Source organism: Suncus etruscus, chromosome 7 (genome assembly GCF_024139225.1).
Source record: "Suncus etruscus isolate mSunEtr1 chromosome 7, mSunEtr1.pri.cur, whole genome shotgun sequence".
In the NCBI taxonomy this organism is placed as follows: Eukaryota; Metazoa; Chordata; class Mammalia; order Eulipotyphla; family Soricidae; genus Suncus; species Suncus etruscus.
Genome location: NC_064854.1, coordinates 42,550,081 through 42,573,466, shown reverse-complemented (window position 1 = coordinate 42,573,466; position 23,386 = coordinate 42,550,081). Strand labels below are relative to the sequence as shown.

General features: G+C 35.9%; 1 protein-coding gene across 1 annotated transcript in view; it reads right to left on the bottom strand.

The window, feature by feature from the left end:
* DNAH14 (dynein axonemal heavy chain 14) overlaps positions 1-23,386 on the bottom strand; it is a 367,193-nt gene that overhangs the window by 186,342 nt on the left and 157,465 nt on the right. The window contains exons 42-44 of the mRNA XM_049777552.1: positions 16,452-16,568; positions 10,159-10,317; positions 7,758-7,890 (exon numbers count right to left, since the gene is read on the bottom strand). Coding sequence (XP_049633509.1) covers positions 7,758-7,890; positions 10,159-10,317; positions 16,452-16,568 — 409 coding nt within the window. The remainder of the gene's footprint in view (positions 1-7,757; positions 7,891-10,158; positions 10,318-16,451; positions 16,569-23,386) is intronic.

Here is a 23,386-nt window from a genome sequence, read left to right as displayed (position 1 = left end):
GAAATGTATGTTTTCTAACTCGATTTATCTAGCTCTGCCTCTTAAATAGAGGGGGAAACAAGGGAGGGTACCAGGACCAAACAGAAATATGATCACTAATAATAAGCTAGACAGAGGGGACCACCTACTCTAGCAGCCCGGGGGGTGATGGTGGGGGATATGGGTTGCAGAAAGGGAACTGGGATGGGGGGAGGACATATTTGGTGATGGGTATTTCCCTGATTCAATGTTAATATGTACCTAAGATACTACTGTGAAAGATATGTAAGCCATTATGAACAAAATAAAATTGTGTTTTAATCATAAATGTTCTTTGACTTACATGTATTATTATATTATATTAACTATATTATATGTTATGTTATTTTATGTTATTATATTATGTTATGTTAGTTTACCTCAATATGTTAATCAATTTGTCTCTTGAATAAATTCTTACAATAAAAAAAAGAAATGTATGTTTTCAAATGTTCTAAAACATAATGCCTTGATGATACATCATTAATGTAAGCTAAATAAAATAGGGTCATAAAATTAAAAAAGACAGAAACCACAAACACACCAAACTTCTACAAAAATATGGTGCAAAATTCCATGATAATAATTTCTCTCAAAGTCAGTGGACTAAATTCACCAATTAAGAGACAGAGTGGCAAAATGGATCAGAAAATTGAAACCAATATTCTGCTTCCTGCAAGAAATATGTTTAAATAGTCAGAGCAAGCAGACTTGAAGTAAAAAATTGGAGGACAATCCTTCAAGCAAACATCTTCTTATAAAATTTATAAACTAAAACTTTAAAAATAAAAACTTAAAAAAATAATAATAATCAGATGACACAGATTTCAGGCTCAAAGTTTATGAGACTGAGGTTGTCTTTTCTAAATAATAAAGAATGTTGTACATCAGAAAGAAATAACAACCCCAAACATATATGCACCTAATGAGGGGCAAGCAAAATACTTAAAACAATTGCTAATAGACTTGAAGAAAGACACCAATAACAACACAATATTAGCTGCAGAATTCAACACTACTGTCACCTCTTGATAAATCAAACAGGCTAAAACTCACAAAGGATAAACTGGCTTCGAAGGAGGAAATGGAAGAGTGGCTTAGTGTATATGTATGTATTTTTATGTATATATATGTATATATATTATGCTTTCACCCACCTAAAAACTAAATGTACATTTTTCTTCAAAGTACATAGGACATTCTCCAAGATTGACCACATGCTGGGTCATAAAACATACTTCCATAAAACCAAGGAGATAGAAATTGTATCAACTATCTTCTCAGACCATGATGCACTGAAAATAATAGTGAATTACAAACAGACACAGAGAAACAACTTTAAGATCTAGAAATTAAACAGATCACTGCTGAGCAACCAGTGGGTCAGCGAGGAAGTTAAAAAATTCCTGGAAACAATTGAGAATAAAGACACAAATGATCAGAACTTGTGGAACACAGAAAATGCAGTATTTAGAGGAAAATTAATAGCTTTGCATGCCTTTATCAGAAAGGAAGAAAAAGGTCAAATAAATAACTTAATGGCACAGTTTAAGACATTTGAAAATGACCAACAAAAAAACTGAAAGAAGTCAGAAGAAAATAATAAAACTTATAGCAAAAATTAATTACCTGGACACCCCCAAAATAATTCAAAAGATCATTGAAAGCAAATGTTAGTTTCTTGAAAAGATAAACAAGATCAATAAGCCACTAGCAAGACTCACAAAGATAGAGAAATAGAGAAACTTAATGAACTGAATAAAAACATAAAAATGGGGATGTCACTACAGCTACTTCAGATATTTATAGGGTAATAAGAATGTATTTTGAGAATCTTTATGTCACAAAACAGGAGACCCTAAAATAAATGGACAAATTCTTGGACTACTATACCCTCCCAAGGTTGAACCAAGATGATCTGGAATATCTAAACAGACCTATAACTTTTGAAGAAATTGAAATGGGAATAAAAATGCTTCTCAGAAACACAAGCTCAGGCCCAGATAGATTGACTAGTGAATTTTTTCAAACCTTTATAGAGGACATATTGTAAACCCTTTTAGGATCTTCCAGGAAATTAAAGAAATAAACACTCTCAAATAGTTTTTTATTAAGGTAACATCACCCTATACCAAAAGAAGACAGACACAACAAAAAGAGAAAATTACTGGTCAATATCCTTGATGAACACAGATACAAAGGCCCTCACTAAAATACTAGCAAATAGGATCCAATGTCTCATAAAGAAGGTCATATACCATTGCCAAATAGGATTAATTTCAAAGATTCAAGGATAGTTTAACCGTCAATGGTCCTCAAACTACGGCCCACGGGCCACATATTGTATTTATTCCCATTTTGTTTCTTCACTTCTAAATAAGATATATGCAGTGTGCATAGAAATTTGTTCATAATTTTTGTTTTTACTATAATCTGGCCCTCCAACAGTCTGAAGGACAGTGAACTGGCCCTTATACCATTGGAGGGTCTGACTATAGTAAAAACAAAACTTATGAACGAATTCTTATGCACACTGCATATATCTTATTTTGCAACGAAGAAACAAAACAGATACAAATACAATATGTGGCCCACGGGCCATAGTTTGAGGACCACTGGTTTAACATATGCAAGTCAGTCAATATAATACACCACATGAATAAAAAATTATATCAATAGAGAAAGCATCTGATAAGTTTCATAACCTCATCATAATAAAAATCTTAACAAGATGAAAATGGAAGTAACATTCCTCAATACAGGCAAATCTATTTACCACAAATCCATTGAAAACATTATACTCAATGGGGAAAAAATAGAGCCTTTTCTCTATGATCTGGAACAAATAAGGTTGTCCTTTCTCACTACTTTTATTCATTATAGTACTAGAAGTATTTACATAGCAATTAGGCAAAAAAAAAAAAAGAAAAAAGAAAAAAAGAGAGAGAGAGATAAAAAGGTAATTTAATTAGGAAAGGAAGAATTTAAGCTCTCACTGTTTCCAGATGGCATGATACTATATTTAGAAAATCCTAAAGACAGCATAAAAACTTCTAGAAATAATAAATTTGTTTACTAAGGTGTCAGGCTACAAAATATATACCCAAAAATTCATGGTTTGTTTTATATAAGTAATTCAATAAAAGAAAGAGCCATTAAAAATACCATTCACAACTGTGCCTTAGAAAATCAAATACCTTTGAGTCAACTTAAAGGTAAAGACTTATACAAAGAAAACTACAAAACACTGTTAAATTCATAAGAAATAAAGGAGAACACAAGGAAAGGGAGACATATACTCTGTTCATTGTTTGGGAGGATTAATATTATTAAAATGTAATACTTCTCAAAGAATTATACAGATTTAATGTAATTGCTATAAGATGACCCACGATGTTTTTCAAAGTAGTGATGAAACATTTTTAAAATTCATATGGAACAATTAACATCCATGAATATCTAAAGTAACCCTTGGAAATAGTATGTGAGGAATCCACTTTACCCAACTTAAACTGTACTCTAGAGCAGTAGTCATTGAAACATGGAATAAAGACAATCAAAGAGACTTTAATATTCTGAGATTGACCCCCCCAGAAATACCATTAATTAAACTTTGATAAAGGGGCAAGAAATACAAAGGAAGTTCACCCCAACACAAGTGGTGTTGGGATAACTGGTCAACTACATGTAGAAAAGTGAACCCAGACCTCTGTTTAATGCCATGCACAAAGGTCAAATAAAAATGGACTAAAGACCTTGATATCAGATCTTAAACTATTAGGTAATAGAGGAAAATGTAGGCAGAACATTCCACGACATTGGTGCTAATGCATCTTCAAGGATGAAACACCACTGGCCTAGCAAGTAGAAGCAAATATAAACAAATAAATGATATTACATTAAACTGAGAACCTTCTGCATCTCAAAGGAAATGGTGATTAGGATACAAAGACTAACCACAGAATGGGAGAAGCTATCCATCCAATATTCATCTGCTGTAAATATCTAAAATATATGAGGCACTGGTAGAACTTAGCAAACAAAACAAAACAAAACAAACAAAAAAACCCCATCTCTTCCATACAAAATGGGGAGAAGAAATGAAGAGACATTTCCTCAAAGAAATTCAGATAAAAACACATGAAAAATGCTTCATATCACTAATCACCAGGGAGATGCAAATCAAAACAATAATGAGGTATCATCTCACATCACAGAGACTGGCACACATCCTAAAAATAAAAAACAACTAGTGCTGGTGTGAATGCAGAGAGAAAGGATCTCTCATTCACTGCTGGTGGGAATGCTGTCTGGTCTAGCTTTTTGTTTTGTTTTGTTTATTTGGTTTTTTGGGCTACACATTGTGGTTCTCTGGTGTTACTCCTGGCTCTGTGCTCAGAAGTTACTCCTGCAGGCTTGGGTGACCACTGGGATGCCAGGAATCAAACCTGCATTGGTCATTGCAAAGCATACGCTCTACCCACTGTGCTATAGTTTTGACACTAGGTTGAACATTTTTGGAAAACAACATAAATATTCCTTATAAAATTAAAAATTGATCTCCCATATAAACCAGCAATACTGTTCCTAGTGATTGTCCCAAGGAACCAAAAATACAATGCAGAAAAGGCATATATACTTCATATTTATTGAATCTGGAAACAACCCAAGTGCTCTAGATTAGTGGATAAAGAATCACAGCTACATAATAAATACTATTTAACTGCTAGGAAAAATGAAGTCATAAAATTGCTTATTCATGATGGATATGAAGAATATTATGTGAATGAAATGAGTCAGAGAAAGAAGGATATACATAGAATGATCACTTTTATTTGTGGGTTATAAAAATATAGCATGATAATTATATCCAAACCATTATGACAATGATAGTTGGATCTGGTCACTCTGAACAAGAACTGGGTGCTGAATGATGATAAAGTGTTACTCACAGTACTACTTCATTAACAATAGTACAGACCACTGTGTCTAAAAGGAAACGAAGTGGGAAGTGAAGGAGAGAACCATGGTGCTTCATTAATAAATAAAAGAATATATAAAGAAAAAGCAAAAATTAGTCCATGTACACATGAATACCTAATCTATGACAAAGGACCCAAGCCTATATACCATGCTTAAAGTAAAGGCTCTTCAACAAATGGTGTTTGGAAAAGTTGATTTCTACAAGTCAAAAGAAAACCATAACCACTTAATAGCAAAAAATATCAGGTGGATCAAAGATTTAGGCATCGGGTCACAAACCAAAAATACGTTGAAAAATAGATAATACACTCCAAAACCTTGACATTAACGACATTTAAATACTCAACCCTATTGGCAAGAGTATAAATGCATTATAATAACAAAACAATAATAAACAAATGTTAAAACAAGACCTCAGGTTAAAGGTTTTACACAGTGAAATAAGTTCCCACAATAAAAAAAAAGGCACCATAGAAATTGGGAGACATTTTTCACATTACACACCAGTAAAAGTATTAGGATCCAAGATATCTGAAGTAATTATGCGACTCAACACAAAAGTAAACAACTCATCTGAAAATGGGAAAAGATCTTAAATAGACAATTTTCTTAAGATGATATACAGGTGGTCCATTTTCACTTAAGAAATGCTAAAATGTTATATTGGAAGACAACATCTGAGCATCTCTGGGCCTACACTGGAAATGCAATATTTTGAAAATAATCTTATCGTCGGCAAATCCTCCAAACCATGTGTTCCTGGGAATGGCCTGGAGTAGGATGCCAGAAGGCCAGTTATGTGGTTCCTAGTTAACTCAAGAGCCCTGGGAGACTGCGCCTTGGGCTCTATCCCCAGAAACTAAAGAATGCCTGTCGTGCTCATTGAGAATTTAGATAGGACCCTCTTTGTTCTATAATAATATATAAGCACACATTTCTTGATTAAGAAGCTGCATGCTGGACATGACAGTCCCTGTCTCTTTAGTCTGAGCTCCTTGACATCCCAGGTCCCAAATCTATGAGAGACATAATAAAACATAATATATTATTATGAAAATGTTAATTAAAATAATAGATTGTCACTTCATTCCAAATAAAGCCTTTCTAAAAAGAATAAAACAAGTGATGGCAATGGTGAGGAGAAAGAGTCCAGGGCACAGTTGGCAGATATGAAAATTGGTACAATCTCTGTGGAAAGTGAAAAGGCAAGTCCTTAAAAAATAAAAAAAGTAGCATATGATAATCCAGATTATCTAAGGACAAAAACGCCAATTGAAGGGTTATTTTCAAACTTATATTCACAACCAAAGTGTCAAAAACGGAATTGACCTAAAAGCCCAATAACACATGACTAGGTGAAGAAACTGCCATAATATACTTAGTGGATAACCATTACACTATTTGAAAATATAAAACCATGCTATTGGAGGGGGTGGGAATAGATGGAACTTGAGGTGACTATGCTAAGTAAAATGTGAATACAATTACCACATGATATATATGTACTATTTTATATGACAGGTAGGTATTATGTGTGGTATATATGAAATATAAATAAGTAATTACCCATCTACTAAATTTGGTGAAAACTTATTATTCTAAATAGAGAAAAAGAGGAGTGGGAGTGGGACTATTTTTAATGTTGAAGTGGCACTGGAACTTTGGTGGTGGGTACAGTGAATTATAAGTACATTTGTAATTGTAGAACTATATTTTTGAAATCCTGAAGTTATGTTAAACAATGATCAATCAATTAGAATAATCACTATGGGAGGTAAAAAATAAAAGAAAAAGAAATTGAGAAATAGAAGTGTGTTATGAAGATAGATAAGATTAGCAAAAGAGGGACTGGAGTGATTGTACAGTGGTAGGGCATTTGCCTTACATGAGGCTGATCTGGGATGGACCTGGGTTCTATCCCCAGGGTCCCATATGGTCCCCCAAGCCAGGAGCGATTTCTGAGCGCATAGCCAGGAATAATCCCTGAGCGTCACTGGGTGTGGCCCCAAAACAACAACAACAAACTGCCCTCCCTCCAAAACTAAAAAAAAACCCAAACAAACAAACAAACAAACAAAAAGATTAGTAGAAGATTGGATGGGGCCAGAGGAAATGGAAACTCAGAATTAGGAGGAATAAAGTAAGCTATTGAAGATAAATGGACCAATAAAAGAAAGACATTCAGGAATAATTTCTAAGTTTCAGGCTAAGTTTCACTTGTCTTTTTCTTATTGAAGGGAATAACACTACTCAGAAAAGGCATGAAAGAGAAAGAAGCGTTACATCTTCACTAGGTTAAGGGTGTCAGAGACATTTATGTGATAGTCAAGTACATATGGGACAGTGCCAGTTGGTTTCATGACTCTAATGATTAGAGGAAAAGTCTGATATGGGTCTCACACAATTTCATCTTCTTATTAAAATGAAATGAAAATGGGTCATTATCATATCTTCATAGCTTTTAAATAAAATAAAATAATTGCACTACTTATTTACATATTTACACAATTAGATTTCATTTTTTGTTCAAGAGGCCAGATGAAATTCTTTATAAGAAATTTTTATATTTTATAAGTCATTTATATCTAGTGCAACACAGTCAATGATATGTGACTTTATTTGTAATGTTTAGGTAGATTTTCCTCTTATGGAGAAATGCATTTCTTACATAATCCAGCTTGCTTTTAAAAATGAGAATTTTATATATTAAAACATTTTTACCAGTCAAAGTATATTTAGAGAATAATATAACTAACCTTTCTTTTTTAGTTTCATTATATAATAAAACATCTCCTAAAATTGATCCATATTCCACACTAAATGCTCCAGATTCCTGCAGTCTTTCAAGCATTTGATTAACGGTAGTTGTTTTTCCAACACCAGAATCCCCTTAAAGAAATACACATATAAGAATAGTATGGTAGATTTATATATAATAAAACAAATAGAAGTTAACATACTAAATATGAAAACCTTAATTTTTTTGAGAGTCATTTAATATCTAGTGATTATTTAAATTATTATAAGTTGGGGCCAGAGAAATAGTACGGTAGATAAGGCTTGCATACATCCAACTCAGCTTTGATTCCCTAGCATCCCATATGTTTCCTGAGTTCTGCCTGGAGTAAATCCTGAGTGCAGATTCAGGAGTAACCTATGAGCATTGCCTGGTGTGATTCAAAAAAAAAAAATCAAAATATTGTAGATCTTAGTTATTTTTTGGCCACACTTAGCAAGCACCCTACTATACTATATCTTCAGCCTCTAACATATTATAAATCTGTTTGCTTACAGAAAGACTATAGAAGAAATTAATTTCTTTACACATAATTAGTCAATATTATCTGGGAGAAAATTTGTTGATAAACCCTATTATTTCAGAACAAGTAGCCAAGACCTTGCAGTTCACCAGATATTAAGTTAAAATATGAACCTCTTTTGACAAAACTGAATATAGTGTGATATTTGAAAATTTCATCTTCTTTAGACCTTAATACTTTGAGCACAGGACTTTGAAAAAAAGTACTGTTACATTTTGTAAAAAGCAACACTATCCAGAATTGAAAAAGATCATTGAATAGGTAGCAGAGGTCTCAAACTTGCGGCCCGTGGGTCACAAACCGCCCTCCGTACAACATCTTGTGGCCCTGCCCTAAAAGAATCTTTTTTTGTTTTGTTTTGTTTTAGTTGTTTGGGTCACACCCCCCAATGTTCAAGGCTTACTACTGACTTTGCATTCAAGGGTCACCCCGACTTTGCCTCCTGTGGCCTCCAGGTAAATTGAGTTTGAGACCCCTGAATGAAGTGTTGGGAGTCCAGGTATGACTGAGGCCCAGAATTTCCAAGAAGTCATCTGTGAGAAAACTCCAGAAATGAAGGCAACAGTCTTGGATTCACCAAGGCCCAATATGACATTGGACCTGTCACACATGATCATTCCCAATATAATCATTACAGTTAGATTGAATTCCAGACAAACATCCTTGGTTTTCTTTTTTTTTGTTTGTTTTTTGTTTTTGTTTTTGTTTTTGGGTCACACCCGGCAGTGCTCAGGGGTTACTCCTGGCTCTACATCAAAAATTGCTCCTGGCAGGTTTGGGGGACCAAACCATCCTTGGTTTTCTTATGCAAATACCTAATGTTTGCCTCCTTGCAGCTGGCAAACGTTTTTTTTTTTTTAATTCCCATTCTTTTAGTTTTGTTTTCCCATTTTTTTCAGCCCTCATGATTAACTGCTCTCATTATTAGTCATGTGGTCCTAGTCACATAGACTCAGCATATAGGACAGAATTCAAAAGGCAGAGGGAAAACTAATAAAATTACTATTGACCATAAGTCAGTAGTCTGGGCTACTCAGCAGTCTATCTCTATCTCATTCTTTCCAGCCCCATGCACCAGGTGCCCTGTGCCACTGGTTGGTACAATAAAGGAGTCAAATGCAAATTTTGATTTAATTATAATAAATGAATAAAAATTTTAACTTAGCTTGAAAATTGTGTCCATTAATCTTTTTAAATTTGGGCAATCTATTTTTCCTCGAATGCAGTGAAGTATGTACATTGAATTAAACTAATCAATGTTATTACTTGGGTAGTTATCTAAGGACCTTAGTACCAAGGCTCCTGGAGGTTATAGACGTATTGATCCAATAATCTTATCATTTGAATACTTTGAAGATCATAAAAATACAAAGTTTTATGAAAATAAAAATTATGAAAATATAAATTAAAAATATCCTATTTATTCAAGTATGTGAGGAAATGAACATTAGTATACTATTAGTAAGGCCATTTATTAATATAATAATAAAAGCTTTTAAGACGCTCTCATTTGTGAATGAGAAAAAGAAACAAAACAAGATAATAGAATCAAGTGATTACAAACTTTTGTCCCTGGATTGCAGAATTGAAAATATCAAGCAAGGATGATTGGGGATTAGGTGGCTAGGAAAAAACGGTGAACTGGAAGTAACATACGGACATTATTGGAGGGTCTTAAGCATATTTGGTGGTGGTGAGGTAGTACAACTATGTACACATCAAAACCATCAAAACACATAATTTTTAATAATGATAACATATTTTCCTACTTATAAAATAAAATGTTAAAGCTAAATAATTACAAAGCTTCTTCTGAATTTAAAATTATTCTTAATACCTGTGAGAAGAACAGGGTAGGAATTCTTCAAAAGAAGGGTGATGAGAAAAGAAATACTTCTTGTATCTCTTGTAGCAATATAATACATATTATCTCCATAGTCTATTATCTTCAAGAGGTTGTCATTGGAGTCTTCAGCATTAGATCCTATTGAAGTTCCTAAGTTTTAAAAAGTTTCAAATGACATATAAATGCTAACCTAATCTGAAAATTGTTATCTTAATCTGCTGAAGTCTATTAAAACAGCTTAAACATACATAGACAGGCCAAATATTGTTTAGTACCAAGGGGCTTTGCTGATCTTTGAGATTGAGTTATTCATCAATACTCTAAATAGGTGAACTCAACCACACACATTCCTAAGTTCCCCATATGCAAATTTCTTGTCTTTACTTCAGTAATGTACTAATTTGTCCTTATATGCAATGTAAACATCTCTATTCACCAGTAACAATGAAGAAAGTTAATCTCTTGCCAAATTATTTATTTATTTATTCATTTATTCAGTTAGGTACCACCCTGGATTTGGGGCCTGGAAGTGCTACTGGCTTTCAGGTGCTGTGTTCAGGCCTGAGTTCCAGAGACCACTAGGGAGATACTTAGGGTTCTGGGAAGGGGCTTGTGTTTGGGGATAGAGCTCACAGCATCTATCTCCATAGAACATATTGGGCATTTGTTCTACCACTGAGCCATTTATTCTACCACTGAGCCATATCTTTTCCTGACAACCTTTATTTTAGCAGATTTCTTGACAAAATATCCTCTGATTTTGTTGTCTTTTAGTTATGTGGTACCTTCTCCTTCACCATTATGTCTCTTCCTTTCTACTGGAATTTTCTATTAAACAAACAAGCATTTGCTAGTATTTCAATAGGTCTACTAGCTGATCCACTAAAAACAAATATAGAAATTTTATATAACTATGACTCAAATTATTTTTCCCATTAAGTACAACATAGTCTCATTAGCTCATGTCTCAGTGGCTCTCCTTCTTGGCCCCCTACCACCTGCCAGACTTCTTTTATTTCTTGGCAGTTCACCATTACAGGGGGATGTGCCCCATGTCCAATTGCCTTACAGAAGTCGTCACTCTGGGAGGTGATGTTGGGTATTTGTTTTGGGATTGATGGTAGAAGGAATAAAATCTTGCTTTACTTTATTTCAATTATATGGTCTCATCCTTTGACTCTGGGCTCATCTGGGATCAAACAACATCTATCAGGTCACTGACATAGCTACCAAGGTCTAAGGTGAAGGCCCGAGGTGAACAGAGCTCCGGGTGTGGTCTGAGGACAAAACTAGATGCAGTATAGTCCTAGGCTGGAGATAGTGTGGGGATGTCCACTCGTCTCTAAGATCATGGCAGGAGCTACAAGTTTCGAAGCAAGAACTGTGAGGTTTGGAGAAAACCTGGGGGACGGGGGAAGCATTTCTGTTGAACCTAGTTCCAGAAAGGCACCCCCACCAGCCTGTCTCTCCAGGATTTTGGGGTCCTGTGTTGTTGTTCTTTTTGCTCCAACAGCTGTTAAAGTTGCAGGATTGAAGAAGAGGCAGGGACTGCCTTGTTCTTCAAGGTGGGGAGTCACCTGCTCAGAAGGACTCTCCCCCTGTAGATTCAGCTGATTCAGCTCTCAGAATGCAGATTGTCCTGATACTCCTGCTGATGGCAGTGTCTATGAGACAGCTTTCTGAAATGAACACCCCATTTGCTTGTTAGATTATACTTGAACTCTTACGTGAACTGTGAATGAAGGATTTGTGGGTCAAACTGTCCCTTTGGGGATCTCTTTCCTAAAGATTGACCTACATGATTTATTTGGGGTTTTGCATTTTGCTCCACAAGATTTCCTCACCTGTTCTACTTAGACTTTCATAGGTGCAGTCAAGATGCTTATAGGAAAGTCTCAGTATGTGCCCATAGATGGGGTTTGGGAACCAAATCAGGAGTGAAAGATTTGACCCAGGTCCGTAAAAAGAGAATGTGAAGGGCCCTGAGTTGCCCCAGCCTCTGAACCAGAGGAGGGCCTGGAAACATATTCCTTGTTCTTGAGAGTAAGTTCTGCTTTTCTATGGCATAATGCAAGATCCAGTTATAAACCACAAGGAGCTACCTAAGGCATATGACCAAACCACCCAAGCATTTAATCTTCCTTGTTGAGGCCATTTCCATTTCCCAACTGTGAACTTCCCTGCGAAAACCCTATATAAATGGGCTTGTGACCCCAGGCTTCTCTGGGAGGTGACCCTTCTGACTGGCCCGTATGGGGTTGTTGGTAGATGTAATAAAGTCTTGCTTTGATTTTTTTTAAAAGAAAACTCCTAGAAACAAAACATTGAAATTCTTTGATAAGAGAAATCTTCCATCAAAAAAGTTCAAGATATTCACATATTAAATTTTATATATGTGGAAGAACTCGGCATGAAATTGTTCATTAAATTCTCACCTCAAAGTTAAATAAAACTCTCAAAGTTCAGCAATTTTCATTAATTTTTTATATTTAAGAACAGAATATTGAGAAAAATTATTTTCATATTATAAATATTTGTTATTGATTTCTGACTAGTAGTTTTTATTTTATTTTATTTTATTTCATTTAAATACCTTGATTACAAACATTGTGGTTGGGTTTCAGTTATGTAAGAGAACACCCCCATCACCGGTGCAACATTCCCATCACCAATGTCCCACATATCTATCCCTCCTCCCCACCCCATCCCTGCCTGTACTCTAGATAGGCTTTCTAGTTCCCTCATACATTCTCATTGTTGGGATAGTTCTCAATGTAGTTATTTCTCTAACTAAACTCATAACTCTTTGTGGTAAGCTTCATAAAGTGATCTATAACTTCCAGCCCTCCTCTCTTTTGTCTCTGAAAATTATTGAAAGAATGTTTTTCATTTTTCTTAAAACACATAGATGAGTGAGACCATTCTGCGTCTTTCTCTCTCTCTGACTTATTTCACTCAGCATAATATATTCCATATACATCTATGTATAGGAAAATTTCATGACTTCATCTCTCTTGATGGCTGCAGAGTACTCCATTGTGTCTATGTACCACAGTTTCTTTAGCCATTCATCTGTTGAAAGGCATCTTGGTTGTTTCCAGAGTCTTGCTATGGTAAATAGTGCTGCAATGAATATAGGTGTAAGAAAGGGGTTTTTGTATTGTATTTTTGTGTTCCTAGGCTATATTCCTAGGAGTGGTATAGCTGGATCGTATGGGAGCTCGATTTCCAGTTTTTGGAGGAATCTCCATATCACTTTCCAGAAAGGTTGAACTAGACGGCATTCCCACCAGCAGTGGATAAGAGTTCCTTTCTCTCCACATCCCCGCCAACACTGTTTATTCTCATTCTTTGTGATGTGTGCCATTCTCTGGGGTGTGAGGTGGTACCTCATAGGTATTTTGATTTGCATCTCCCTGATGATTAGTGATGTGGAGCATTTTTTCATGTGTCTTTTGGTTATTTGTATTTCTTCTTTGTCAAAGTGTCTGTCCATTTCTTCTCCCCATTTTTTGATGGGATTAGATGTTTTTTTCTTGTAAATTTCTGTCAGTGCCTTGTATATTTTGGAGATTAGCCCCTTATCTGATGGGTATTGGGTAAATAGTTTCTCCCACTCAGTGGGGGGCTCTTGTATCCTGGGTGCTATTTCCTTTGAGGTGCAGAAGCTTCTCAGTTTAATATATTCCCATCTGTTAATCTCTGCTTTCACTTGTTTGGAGAGTGCAGTTTCGAAAGACTTCTATTTTCATCTGTTCACATTCTTTGACTAATTTTTTTATTGTCTGGCCATTTGCTTTAAGGCTTTTTCCAATCTCTTCTGCTGTTATGTATCACATCTTCCAGCTCACTAATTCTATCCTCAGCTGCTGTTACCATTCTGGAGAGGTTTTCCATTGATTCTTTCAATTTGTAATCTAAGTTTTTCAGACCTGTTATTTGATCTGTTATTTCAGTTTGGAGTTTTCTGTCTTCATATTTTCTTAGTTCTTATTAGTGTTCTGTTCAACTCGATTTATGCTTTCTTTGAGTTCTGTGAACATCCTCCATATTTCTTCTCCAAACTTCATATCTGAGAGACTGAATAGGTGGTTGGCCGTTTTCGGCTCATCAGAGTTGCCATCTTTATTCTCTATGCCTGGTGCTGGCCTGCGTTGTTTCCCCATTGTCACCCCTGTATTGTGGGGTTTTATGCATGTTGAGGTGGTATTCATTGGCTAAATGATGTGCGCGGCCACACTCCTCTGGCTTCACCCTTTCTGGGCGGGTCGACTCACCTCCAAGGAAGGATAGCCCTCCCTGGATGAAGCCACACACAAGATCAAATCTTAGGCCCAAGCACACAGCAGGAAGACCGTCCAGAGTGATATGCTGGGCTTCAGAGATCCAGCACAGTTCCAGTAGTTTTCTTTATAATCAAAATAGTTTATGTGTTTTTGTACTTTAGAATACAAAATAATTCCCTTTCCTTTAAAAAATAATAGATAATGAAATATTTCCATTAGTAAGACTATCATAAAAAATGTGTTCAGTATAACAATCTTACTTTTCCAGAAAGCAATACTTAAAGCCTTTTTAATTTAATTTAATTTAATTTTTTTATTTAAACACCGTGATTACAAACTTAATTGTAGTTGGGTTTCAGTCATAACAAGAACATTCTTCTTCACCAGTGCAACCTTCCCATCACCAATGCCTCCATCTCTTCCCTCCCCACCCCCTACATGTATTAGAGACAGGCTTTCTACATCCCTCATTCACTGATATTGTTATGATTGTTCTTAGCATAGTTATTTCTCTAACTGCACTCACCACTCTTTGTGCCAGTCCTTCCGTCCCTCATCTCTGGGAATTATTTCAATGTCTCTAATTTTTTTTAAAACTCATAAATGAGTGAGACTATTCTGTATCTTTCGCTCCCTCTGACTAATTTCACTCAGCATAATAGATACCATGTACATTCATGTATTGGAAAATTTCATGACTTCATCTTTCCTGATGGCTGCATAATATTACATTGTGTATATGTACCACAGTTTCTTTAGCCATTCATTTATTGAAGGGAATCTGGGTTGTTTCCAGAGTCTGGCTATTGTAAAAAGTGCTGTGAGGAATATAGGTGTGAGAAAGGAATTTTTGAATCGTATTTTTGTGTTCCCAAGGTATAACCCTAGTGGTATAGTTGGGTCAAATGAGAGCTCAATTTCCAGTTTTTTGAGGAATCTCAATATTGTTTTCCATAATGACTGGACTAGATGGCTTTTCCATTAGCAGTTAATGAGAGTTCCTTTCTCCCCACATCCTTGCCAGCATTGATTTTTCTTGTTCTTTGTGATGTGTTCCAGTTTTTGTGGTGTGAGATGGCACCCCATTGTTGTTTTGATTTGCATCTCTCTGATGATTAGTGATGTGGAACATTTTTTCATGGGCCTTTAGGCCATTTGTATTTCTTCTTTGAGAAATTATCTGTTCATTTCTTCTCCCTATTTATTGATGGAGTTAGATGTTTTTGTCTTGTTAAGTTCTGTCAGTACCTTGTATATCTTAGATATGTGCCCCTTATATGATGGGTATTGAGTGAATAGCTTCTCCTACTCTGTAGTGGCTCATGTATCCTAGGTATTATTTCCTTTGAGGTGCAGAAGCTTCTCAGCTTAATATAGTTCCATTTGTGTATCTCTGCTTTGACCTGTTTGGAGAGTGCTGTTTCTTCCTTGAAGATGCCTTTAGTTTTAATGTTCTGGAGTGTTTTACTTACATGTTCTATATATCTTATGGTTTCAGGTCTGATATCAAGGTCTTTAATCCATTTTCATTTGATCATGGTGCATGGTGTAAGCTGGAGGTCTGAGACCTTTTTTTTTCTGCAAGTATCTGACCAGTTGTGCTAATACCACTTGTTAAAGAGGCTCTCCTTGCTCCATTTTGCATTTCTTGCCCCTTTATCAAAGATTGATTGATTGTATATCTGGGGAGCATTCTCTGAATAGTCTATTCCACTGATTTGAGGGTTTGTCTTTATTCCAATACCATGCTGTTTTAATGACTATTGCTTTGTAATACAATTTAAAGTTGGGGAAAGTGATGTAAAGGCTTTTTTTAAAGGCAAGTTTTTTTTTGTTTTTGTTTTTTAAAGGCAGGTTTTGTAAGAACATATCTAAACTGCTTCCTGCTCCAGCTTAGAATATATTAGCACTCAAAATCATTGACATAACTTACTTTACATATAAAGCTTTCCTTTAATGTTAGAGAAATTGAAGTATGATTTCTGTAATTACTCTTACCTTTTTGAATTAATGTGTGAACACTAGGAAGTAATTCTGACCATAATATGTAATCACATTGTTCTATATCCACAAAATATCCGAAGATGGAATGTTGACCAGTTGGAAGGTCAAAGCCTACATTTAAGAAAGAGAAATAAATCTGAGAAGTAAGAAAGAGGTTTTTATTTAAGATTCTGGGCAATATTAATTGATAATACATCATGAGCACTGAATTATAGATCTGAGATGCAAACTGGGGAAAAAACTGGGGGAACAATGAGGCTGACTGGAAGTATTTCTGGGGCAAAGGTGGAGGAATTGGGGCACATGTGTAGTGGAAAAAAGAAGGTAACATTGTGCACCAAAACCATAACTATCAATCAGAAAATATGGGTGAGGAAAAGGAAGGTTGAACCAGAGATGACATAAGGGCGTGGTTACTCATGGACACTTTGATGGTGGTGGTATGTGGTAACTTTTGTATATCTATACTACATTATCTTAAAACATTATTTTATCACTGTTGCCTAAAATATAATGATGATAATGATTAAAAATGGTCAGAATCCCTACCACCCATTGGAATATTTTGGCTTACATCCTATCAGAACTTCAAAATGAAAAGAATTTTTAATGTAAAAATTTTCAGAGGGAGGGGTCTGTTTGATACACAATATGTGTTAATTCAATTCAATATGTGAATATCTTGAACTTTTTTGAAGGAAAATTTACCTTACCAAAGAATTTCAATTTTAGATGTCTAGAAGTTTTCTTCTTCTCCTTCCTCCTTCCTTCTTCTCCTTCCCCTCTTCCCCCTCTTGTTCCTCCTCCCACTCCTCTTTCTCCTCTTCTCCCTCTTCCCCCTTCTCCTCTTCCCCCCCCCTCCTTCCCTCCTTCTCTTTTCCTCCTCCTCTTCCTCTTCCTCCTCCTCCTCCTCCTTCTTCTTTAAAGCAAAGCAAGATTTTTTATTCAGGCCTTAATCTTGGCTCAGACTCTGTGCTGAGGGATCTCTTCTGGAGGTGCTCAGTGCCAGGAATTAAACCAGGGTCAGCTGCATGCAGGGAAGGCACCTTAACTCCCTGTATTACCTCTTTGCATGCAAATGTCTCACTAACAATACAATCTCTGTTTGAAATAGTTGGCTATTAAACCAGAAAGAACATACATTTATATATCTAAATAGGTAACAGGATACAAAAGTAAAGATTATTTAAATAGTAGAACTTTTTAAAAATATTTAAAATGTTAAAGCAAAGTTTTATTAAAGTTTTGCAATTTTTATATCCACAGTAAAAATGAAACATTATCTGGTATACTTTCATATCTTATTTTCAAATTCTGATAAGGAGCTGCAGTAAATAATACTATGGATAGGGTGTTTGCCTTGCATGCAGCTGACTCAGACCCAGGTTCAAGTTCTGGCATCCCATAGAGTCCCCTCTGAGTCTTGCCAAATGTGATCTCTGAGTTCAGAGCCAGAATTAAGCCCTGAAACCAGCAGGGAGTGGCCTCAAAATGGAAAAAAATTGATTATAATCATGTGGTATAACCTTAGTAGATTCCAGTACTTATATTAATTGTTAAATAAATTAGAGAACTTTGGTACTTTGTTGCAACGAATATTTTGCTAAAATAATTTTTAGTAGATTTTGGAAAATACAGAATAAGAAAAAATTTTATCCATCATCATTCGACACATAAATATAAATGAGAAAAATATATTTAGTAAGAAAATGTCATTTCCTTGTATAACTTTTTTAAATTTTACTTTAAAATTTAATGATTAACTTAGTGAGAAAATTCACTGAAAAGTACTCATTTGGTGTATAATGGCCTGTGAAGTTTCTTTCTTATACTATTCCTGTATTCTTTTAACTATTGTAATGGATATAGTAGAAATATAATATTATATACATAGTATAATGTAAAGGATATAGAACTCTGAAAAATTTCGTAGTGCTGTTTCTTTTGTATTTAGATTCTTGTATCAGTTATGATTGCTGGTAACCAATGTTAAATAAATAAAATGTCATATAAGGTGACAGACCACAACCCACCAGGTGACCTGTGGTGCAGCAAGAACTGTGGGAATAGTCTTTTTTTCTCTTTGGGGCCCACTGGGCTAAGCCATTTGGCCCCATCTACCAGGTCCACTCTTTGCTCAAGGGTTACTCCTAGACAGTTAACTGTGTAAGCAGCATGCAAAACAAGTGCTTACCCTCTGTATTATCTCTCCTGCCCTTGTGAGTATGTCTTAATTCCAGTTCCTAGGTTTGGGGAAGTGGAAAGAAAACTCATGTTCTATCCTCAGGTGGGCATTTAAATCATAGCTAAACACCAGAATTTCTAAGCCCAGCACCGACCTCATCCTGCATAGTTTCAGCATCTTCTCCTAAAATTAATGTTTGTAATTTCAGCTCCTTTGTTTTTGATAGATATTATTCACTTTTTCCTAAATAGATACTTTCTGAAAACTGTGTGTTTTATATAATATGTGTTGTATTTTATTCACATTTCTAAGTCTTTTTGACTTGAAGGATTTCAGTCATCTCAGTTAACCATATTGTTGAGACAAAAAGTATCTCATTAAATAGTCAATAGCAGAAAAACAATTTAGTCATTTTTTTTTTTTTTTTGCTTAGCAGCCAAACACATTTATTAGTCTTTTTCTTTTTTTTCCAGGAACCCAAAAATATTTTGTAGTTATAATGTAAGCAACTGAGTTGCACATAATACAATCATATCTTTCCAAAATAAAATAAAAAACTAAACAAAAACAAAAATAAGCTGCTTAAAAGCCCAAAAAAACCCTTCAGAACTCTTACATATGCATTCCATCAATCTCTCAGTTTTAATGAAATGACGACGACTTAATTCCTTATTACTCAACCTGTTACAATCCAATAAAACACCACCCTCAGTTTTTTTTTTGTTTGTTTTGATTTTTTTTTAAATCCAGCATGAGAAATACAGTACCTGCTATGGCAAAAAATACACATAAAATGCAATTTTCAGCTTATTTGTACATTAGTAGAGTTTAACATTTTATTGTTTTTTTAAGTGAACCAGTGATTTTAAGTACCACTATACTAAAAAAAAAAAAAAAAGTAAAATAAAATATAGAAAAGGGGTCCCAGCCTGCCATGCAAGTGCACCTCTAAAGTGCCTAGTTTCTGTGTCCATGTAAAACCAGTGATATGAGGAGCGATTTCGACTTATGGGAGTTGGATTAAACCTCTATGTTTAAGGGGGGAAAAACAAACAAACAATGCCACATCCTCCCTTATTATCCTCCCTCACACTACCTGGCACCCCCATCAACACTTTCTTTTGCCCGCCGGAAGAGAGAAGAAAGCTACCAAAATCATATTGTAAAAGCTATTTCAAGTATAAGAAAAACAAAACACTTCTAGGTAACTTGCTGAGTGTCAGGCCATACAGCTCCAGACCCACGCAAGACAGGTCTGGGGGCTGCGGGTGAGGATGGAACAATGTTCCAGGGGTTCTGCTCTACGTTCCTGCTACCAATGGGTGTGCAATGCCGGGGAGCTGTCCATGCCCCCCTCGATGCCCTTTCTCTGCACCTCTGTGTAAAGGGGGTGAGGAGAGACGTGAGGGAGGAGGAGGAAGAGGAGGAGGAAGGGAGCTGCCCACCATCTGACTCTCCCGTGCCCCCACCTCTGTCCTTTCTCGTTGGCCATCAGCGACCTCCCACGGAAGGGCCCACCCCCGGGATTCAGTTTCCTGATTGGGTAGGATGTATTTGACTTTGTAAACATAGCCCCCTAGGATCGTGGAACCCACAGCAGCATTTAGATCTCCATCCACAATGGAGAAAGAGAGAATAGTCCAGAAACCTCCCCTCGGGGTCGCTTTTCTTTGTCTGTTTTTGGTTACTCACAACAGGGACAGGGCGGTGGGCCCAAGAACGAGAAGCTCGAAGGGACAGTAGAGACAGAGAAAGAGAGAGAGAGGAGTGAGCACATCAGCTATTTTGCCTGCTATTTTCCCCTCCAGGAAGGGGTTCCTTTTTTTTTTTATTTATTTTATTTTTATGTTTTTTTTTAATTTTTTTATTTTTTTAAACCTGTTAAAAATGTTCCTGCACCTTAAGTCAACTGAGGTTAAGGCCAAGGGTGCAGAATCTTGTGCACGTGTCTCTGTGAGCACATTCACGGTGCATGCACCATTTTTGATGTCTTCTGTAAGATCACTGGACACACTTTGGTCACTGGTGTGTGCAAAGGGTGTTGGGGCTGGGGGTGGGGGAGTGTCCCGGAAAGAAGTGCAGAGATCAGCAAAGCCCTTTGGGAGCATCAGAGTCATCCAAGGCCAGGAAGAACTTAGGAAGGGTCAGAGGAAAGGACGTGGACTGGGAAGTCCAATTTAGTCATTTTTGATGATTATTTATTTTACCTTTTTACAAGTAAAAAATATGAGGACCAGTGAGATAACTCAGCAGGTTAATGTCAGATGACAGCCAAGGATTTGAGATCATAAGTGCCCTAAAGATGCTAAAGTGCAAGGTCTAGCTGGTCTGGCAAGGCCCAACAAGCTGGAGTACAGCAACTAAGGAAGCATCTAATTTCAGATGACTTGGGCAATAACGAGAGATTGTGGTCTGATATATCCAATTGCAGTTTATCCTCGTAGCTGGGGGATTTTTGCATTTACCAGTTTGTGGTAGTGCGTGATTAGAAGAATTCATTTCCGGCATGTTTGCTCTTAAATTCTACCAGCTGTGACATATGAGTAACCACACACTGTGTGTGAGTACTGCCAGTTACCAGTCTTTTCCCAATACTATGGGGTGAAGGCCCCAAACTGGACCACTTTAGAACCTTTATGCTCTGTGTACTGTGCCTCAGGTTAGAGATTAAATTTGGTAAACACTCATGTTGGGGAAACTTCATTTCATTCTGAGCCATTTACGTTACAAACCTATCAATTAATCTTGCAGTCACTTAAGCTTGTTGAGTGGTACAGAGACATATCGGGGTGAGCCTTCCTAAGCAGGAAGAGTGTTGGGCAGGGTTAAGGCTTTATGTCTGTTAAACTGAGCTCATCTTGGGAATAACTGCTTTGGTCTGGGCCAGGTGAACTTTCACAGTGTTGAGTCTAATGAATTCCGAGTCTCTTTCCAACACAGAGAGTGCAGGAACAAAGCAAACTTCTGCAAAACCTTTGTGTTCAGCACCCTTAGATCCACATTTTAAGACTGGTACCAGCTTGCTAGTGCTTATTGTCTGTGCTTTTGCCTTTCCCCATTCCCAGGGAACGTACTCCTTGTTCTGAACTTGTTGGCAGTTCTGTTTTTCTCTAACACAGTTTCTCCTGGAAATGAATTATCTCAATATGATCATTTGAGGGATGCTATGTTTAACTCAGTTTAAAACGTCTTTTGTTCAGGAGTGTTTTCAGAACTGTTTTTATTTGGCAATCTTGGGACACTATCATACTGATTTCCATAGCGATTGCAAGTTTATTATAACATGAATATGTGAAATTTCTCATACTTGGTGTATTTATTTATATATTTTTATTTTCTAGCCTTATTGAAGATTATTATCTAAGTATGAGGATTATTATGGGACCATTTGATATGTGTACATTGATAAATGATTATCACTCTAGGTTAGTTAATATTCATTACTTCAAATAACTTATGTGAGTAGCATCAGAAACAATTTCTGGTTTGTGAAAAACTTAAAAATTTATTGTTATTAACTTTCCAAAATAAATGCATTATTATTACCTAGAAGCATTATAGTATATATTAGAGTTCTAGAATTTGTCATATATAGAAGTTTATGTTTTTTCTTTTATTTGGTCTCTGAAATGGTATTTAGGGGTTCTCAGGGATATTCTATGGAGCCTGTAATCAGTGTTAGGGCCTGATAATGTAATGTTGCTTTGGTCCTGCAGTGCTGGAGGTTACCAGGACCACTCTGGCAGTTCCCAGAGGCTCCTAGAGCCATACCTGATGATGTTCAGTGGTGCTTGGGCAGTCATGCTCTGGGATATAGAAGTTGAGTTATCTATCTATCTATCTATCTATCTATCTATCTATCTATCTATCATCTATCTCTCTATCATCTATCTATATATCTCTCTCTATCCCTCTATCTCTAATCTCTCTCTCTCTATCTATCATTTATGAACTTGGGAATATAGAACTTGAGTTAGATGTATTCTCAGTATGCATGCTAACTTCTGTATATATCCCAGCTCAAGCTTGCACTTTTTTTTTTTTAAATTAACCTCTCCTCTAATTTTTCTACCTCCCAACACTGGGGAAATCACTGTTTATTTTTTATTTTTATTTCTATGAGTACAGTCTTTTGATTTTTCATAAAAGAGAGATCTTAGTATCTGGCATATACGGAATCCCCAAGATCTACCCATATTATTACAAATCACAGAATTTCAATTTTTAATAACTGGGTAATTTTCTGTGAGTATATATAAGTAATAACATCTTTATTCTTTATGTTTTATTTTTGGGACACACCCAGTGAGGCTCAGAGATTACTCCTAGCTATTTCTACACTCAGGAATTACTCTTGGTGGGCTTGGGGTACCACTTGGGATTCCAGGGATTAACCCCAGGTTGACCATGTGCAAAGTAAGGTCCTTACCCACTGTGCTATTGCTCTGGCCCTTTAATTCATTTTCTACTAAATGACAGGCAATTTTTATATTTCTTAGCTATTGTGAATAGTCATCCTGCAATGAACAAAACAGCAGCATATTTCAATTTTTGGTAATATATAATTAGAAGTGTTATTGTTAGATCATATAGTAGTTCTTTGTCTTAGAAAACTTTATATTATTTTAATTTTTCTTAAAACCCATAGATGAGTGATACTATTCTGTGTCTATCTCTCTCCCTCTGACTTATTTCACTCAGCATAATAGATTCCATGTACATCCATATCTAGGAAAATTTCATG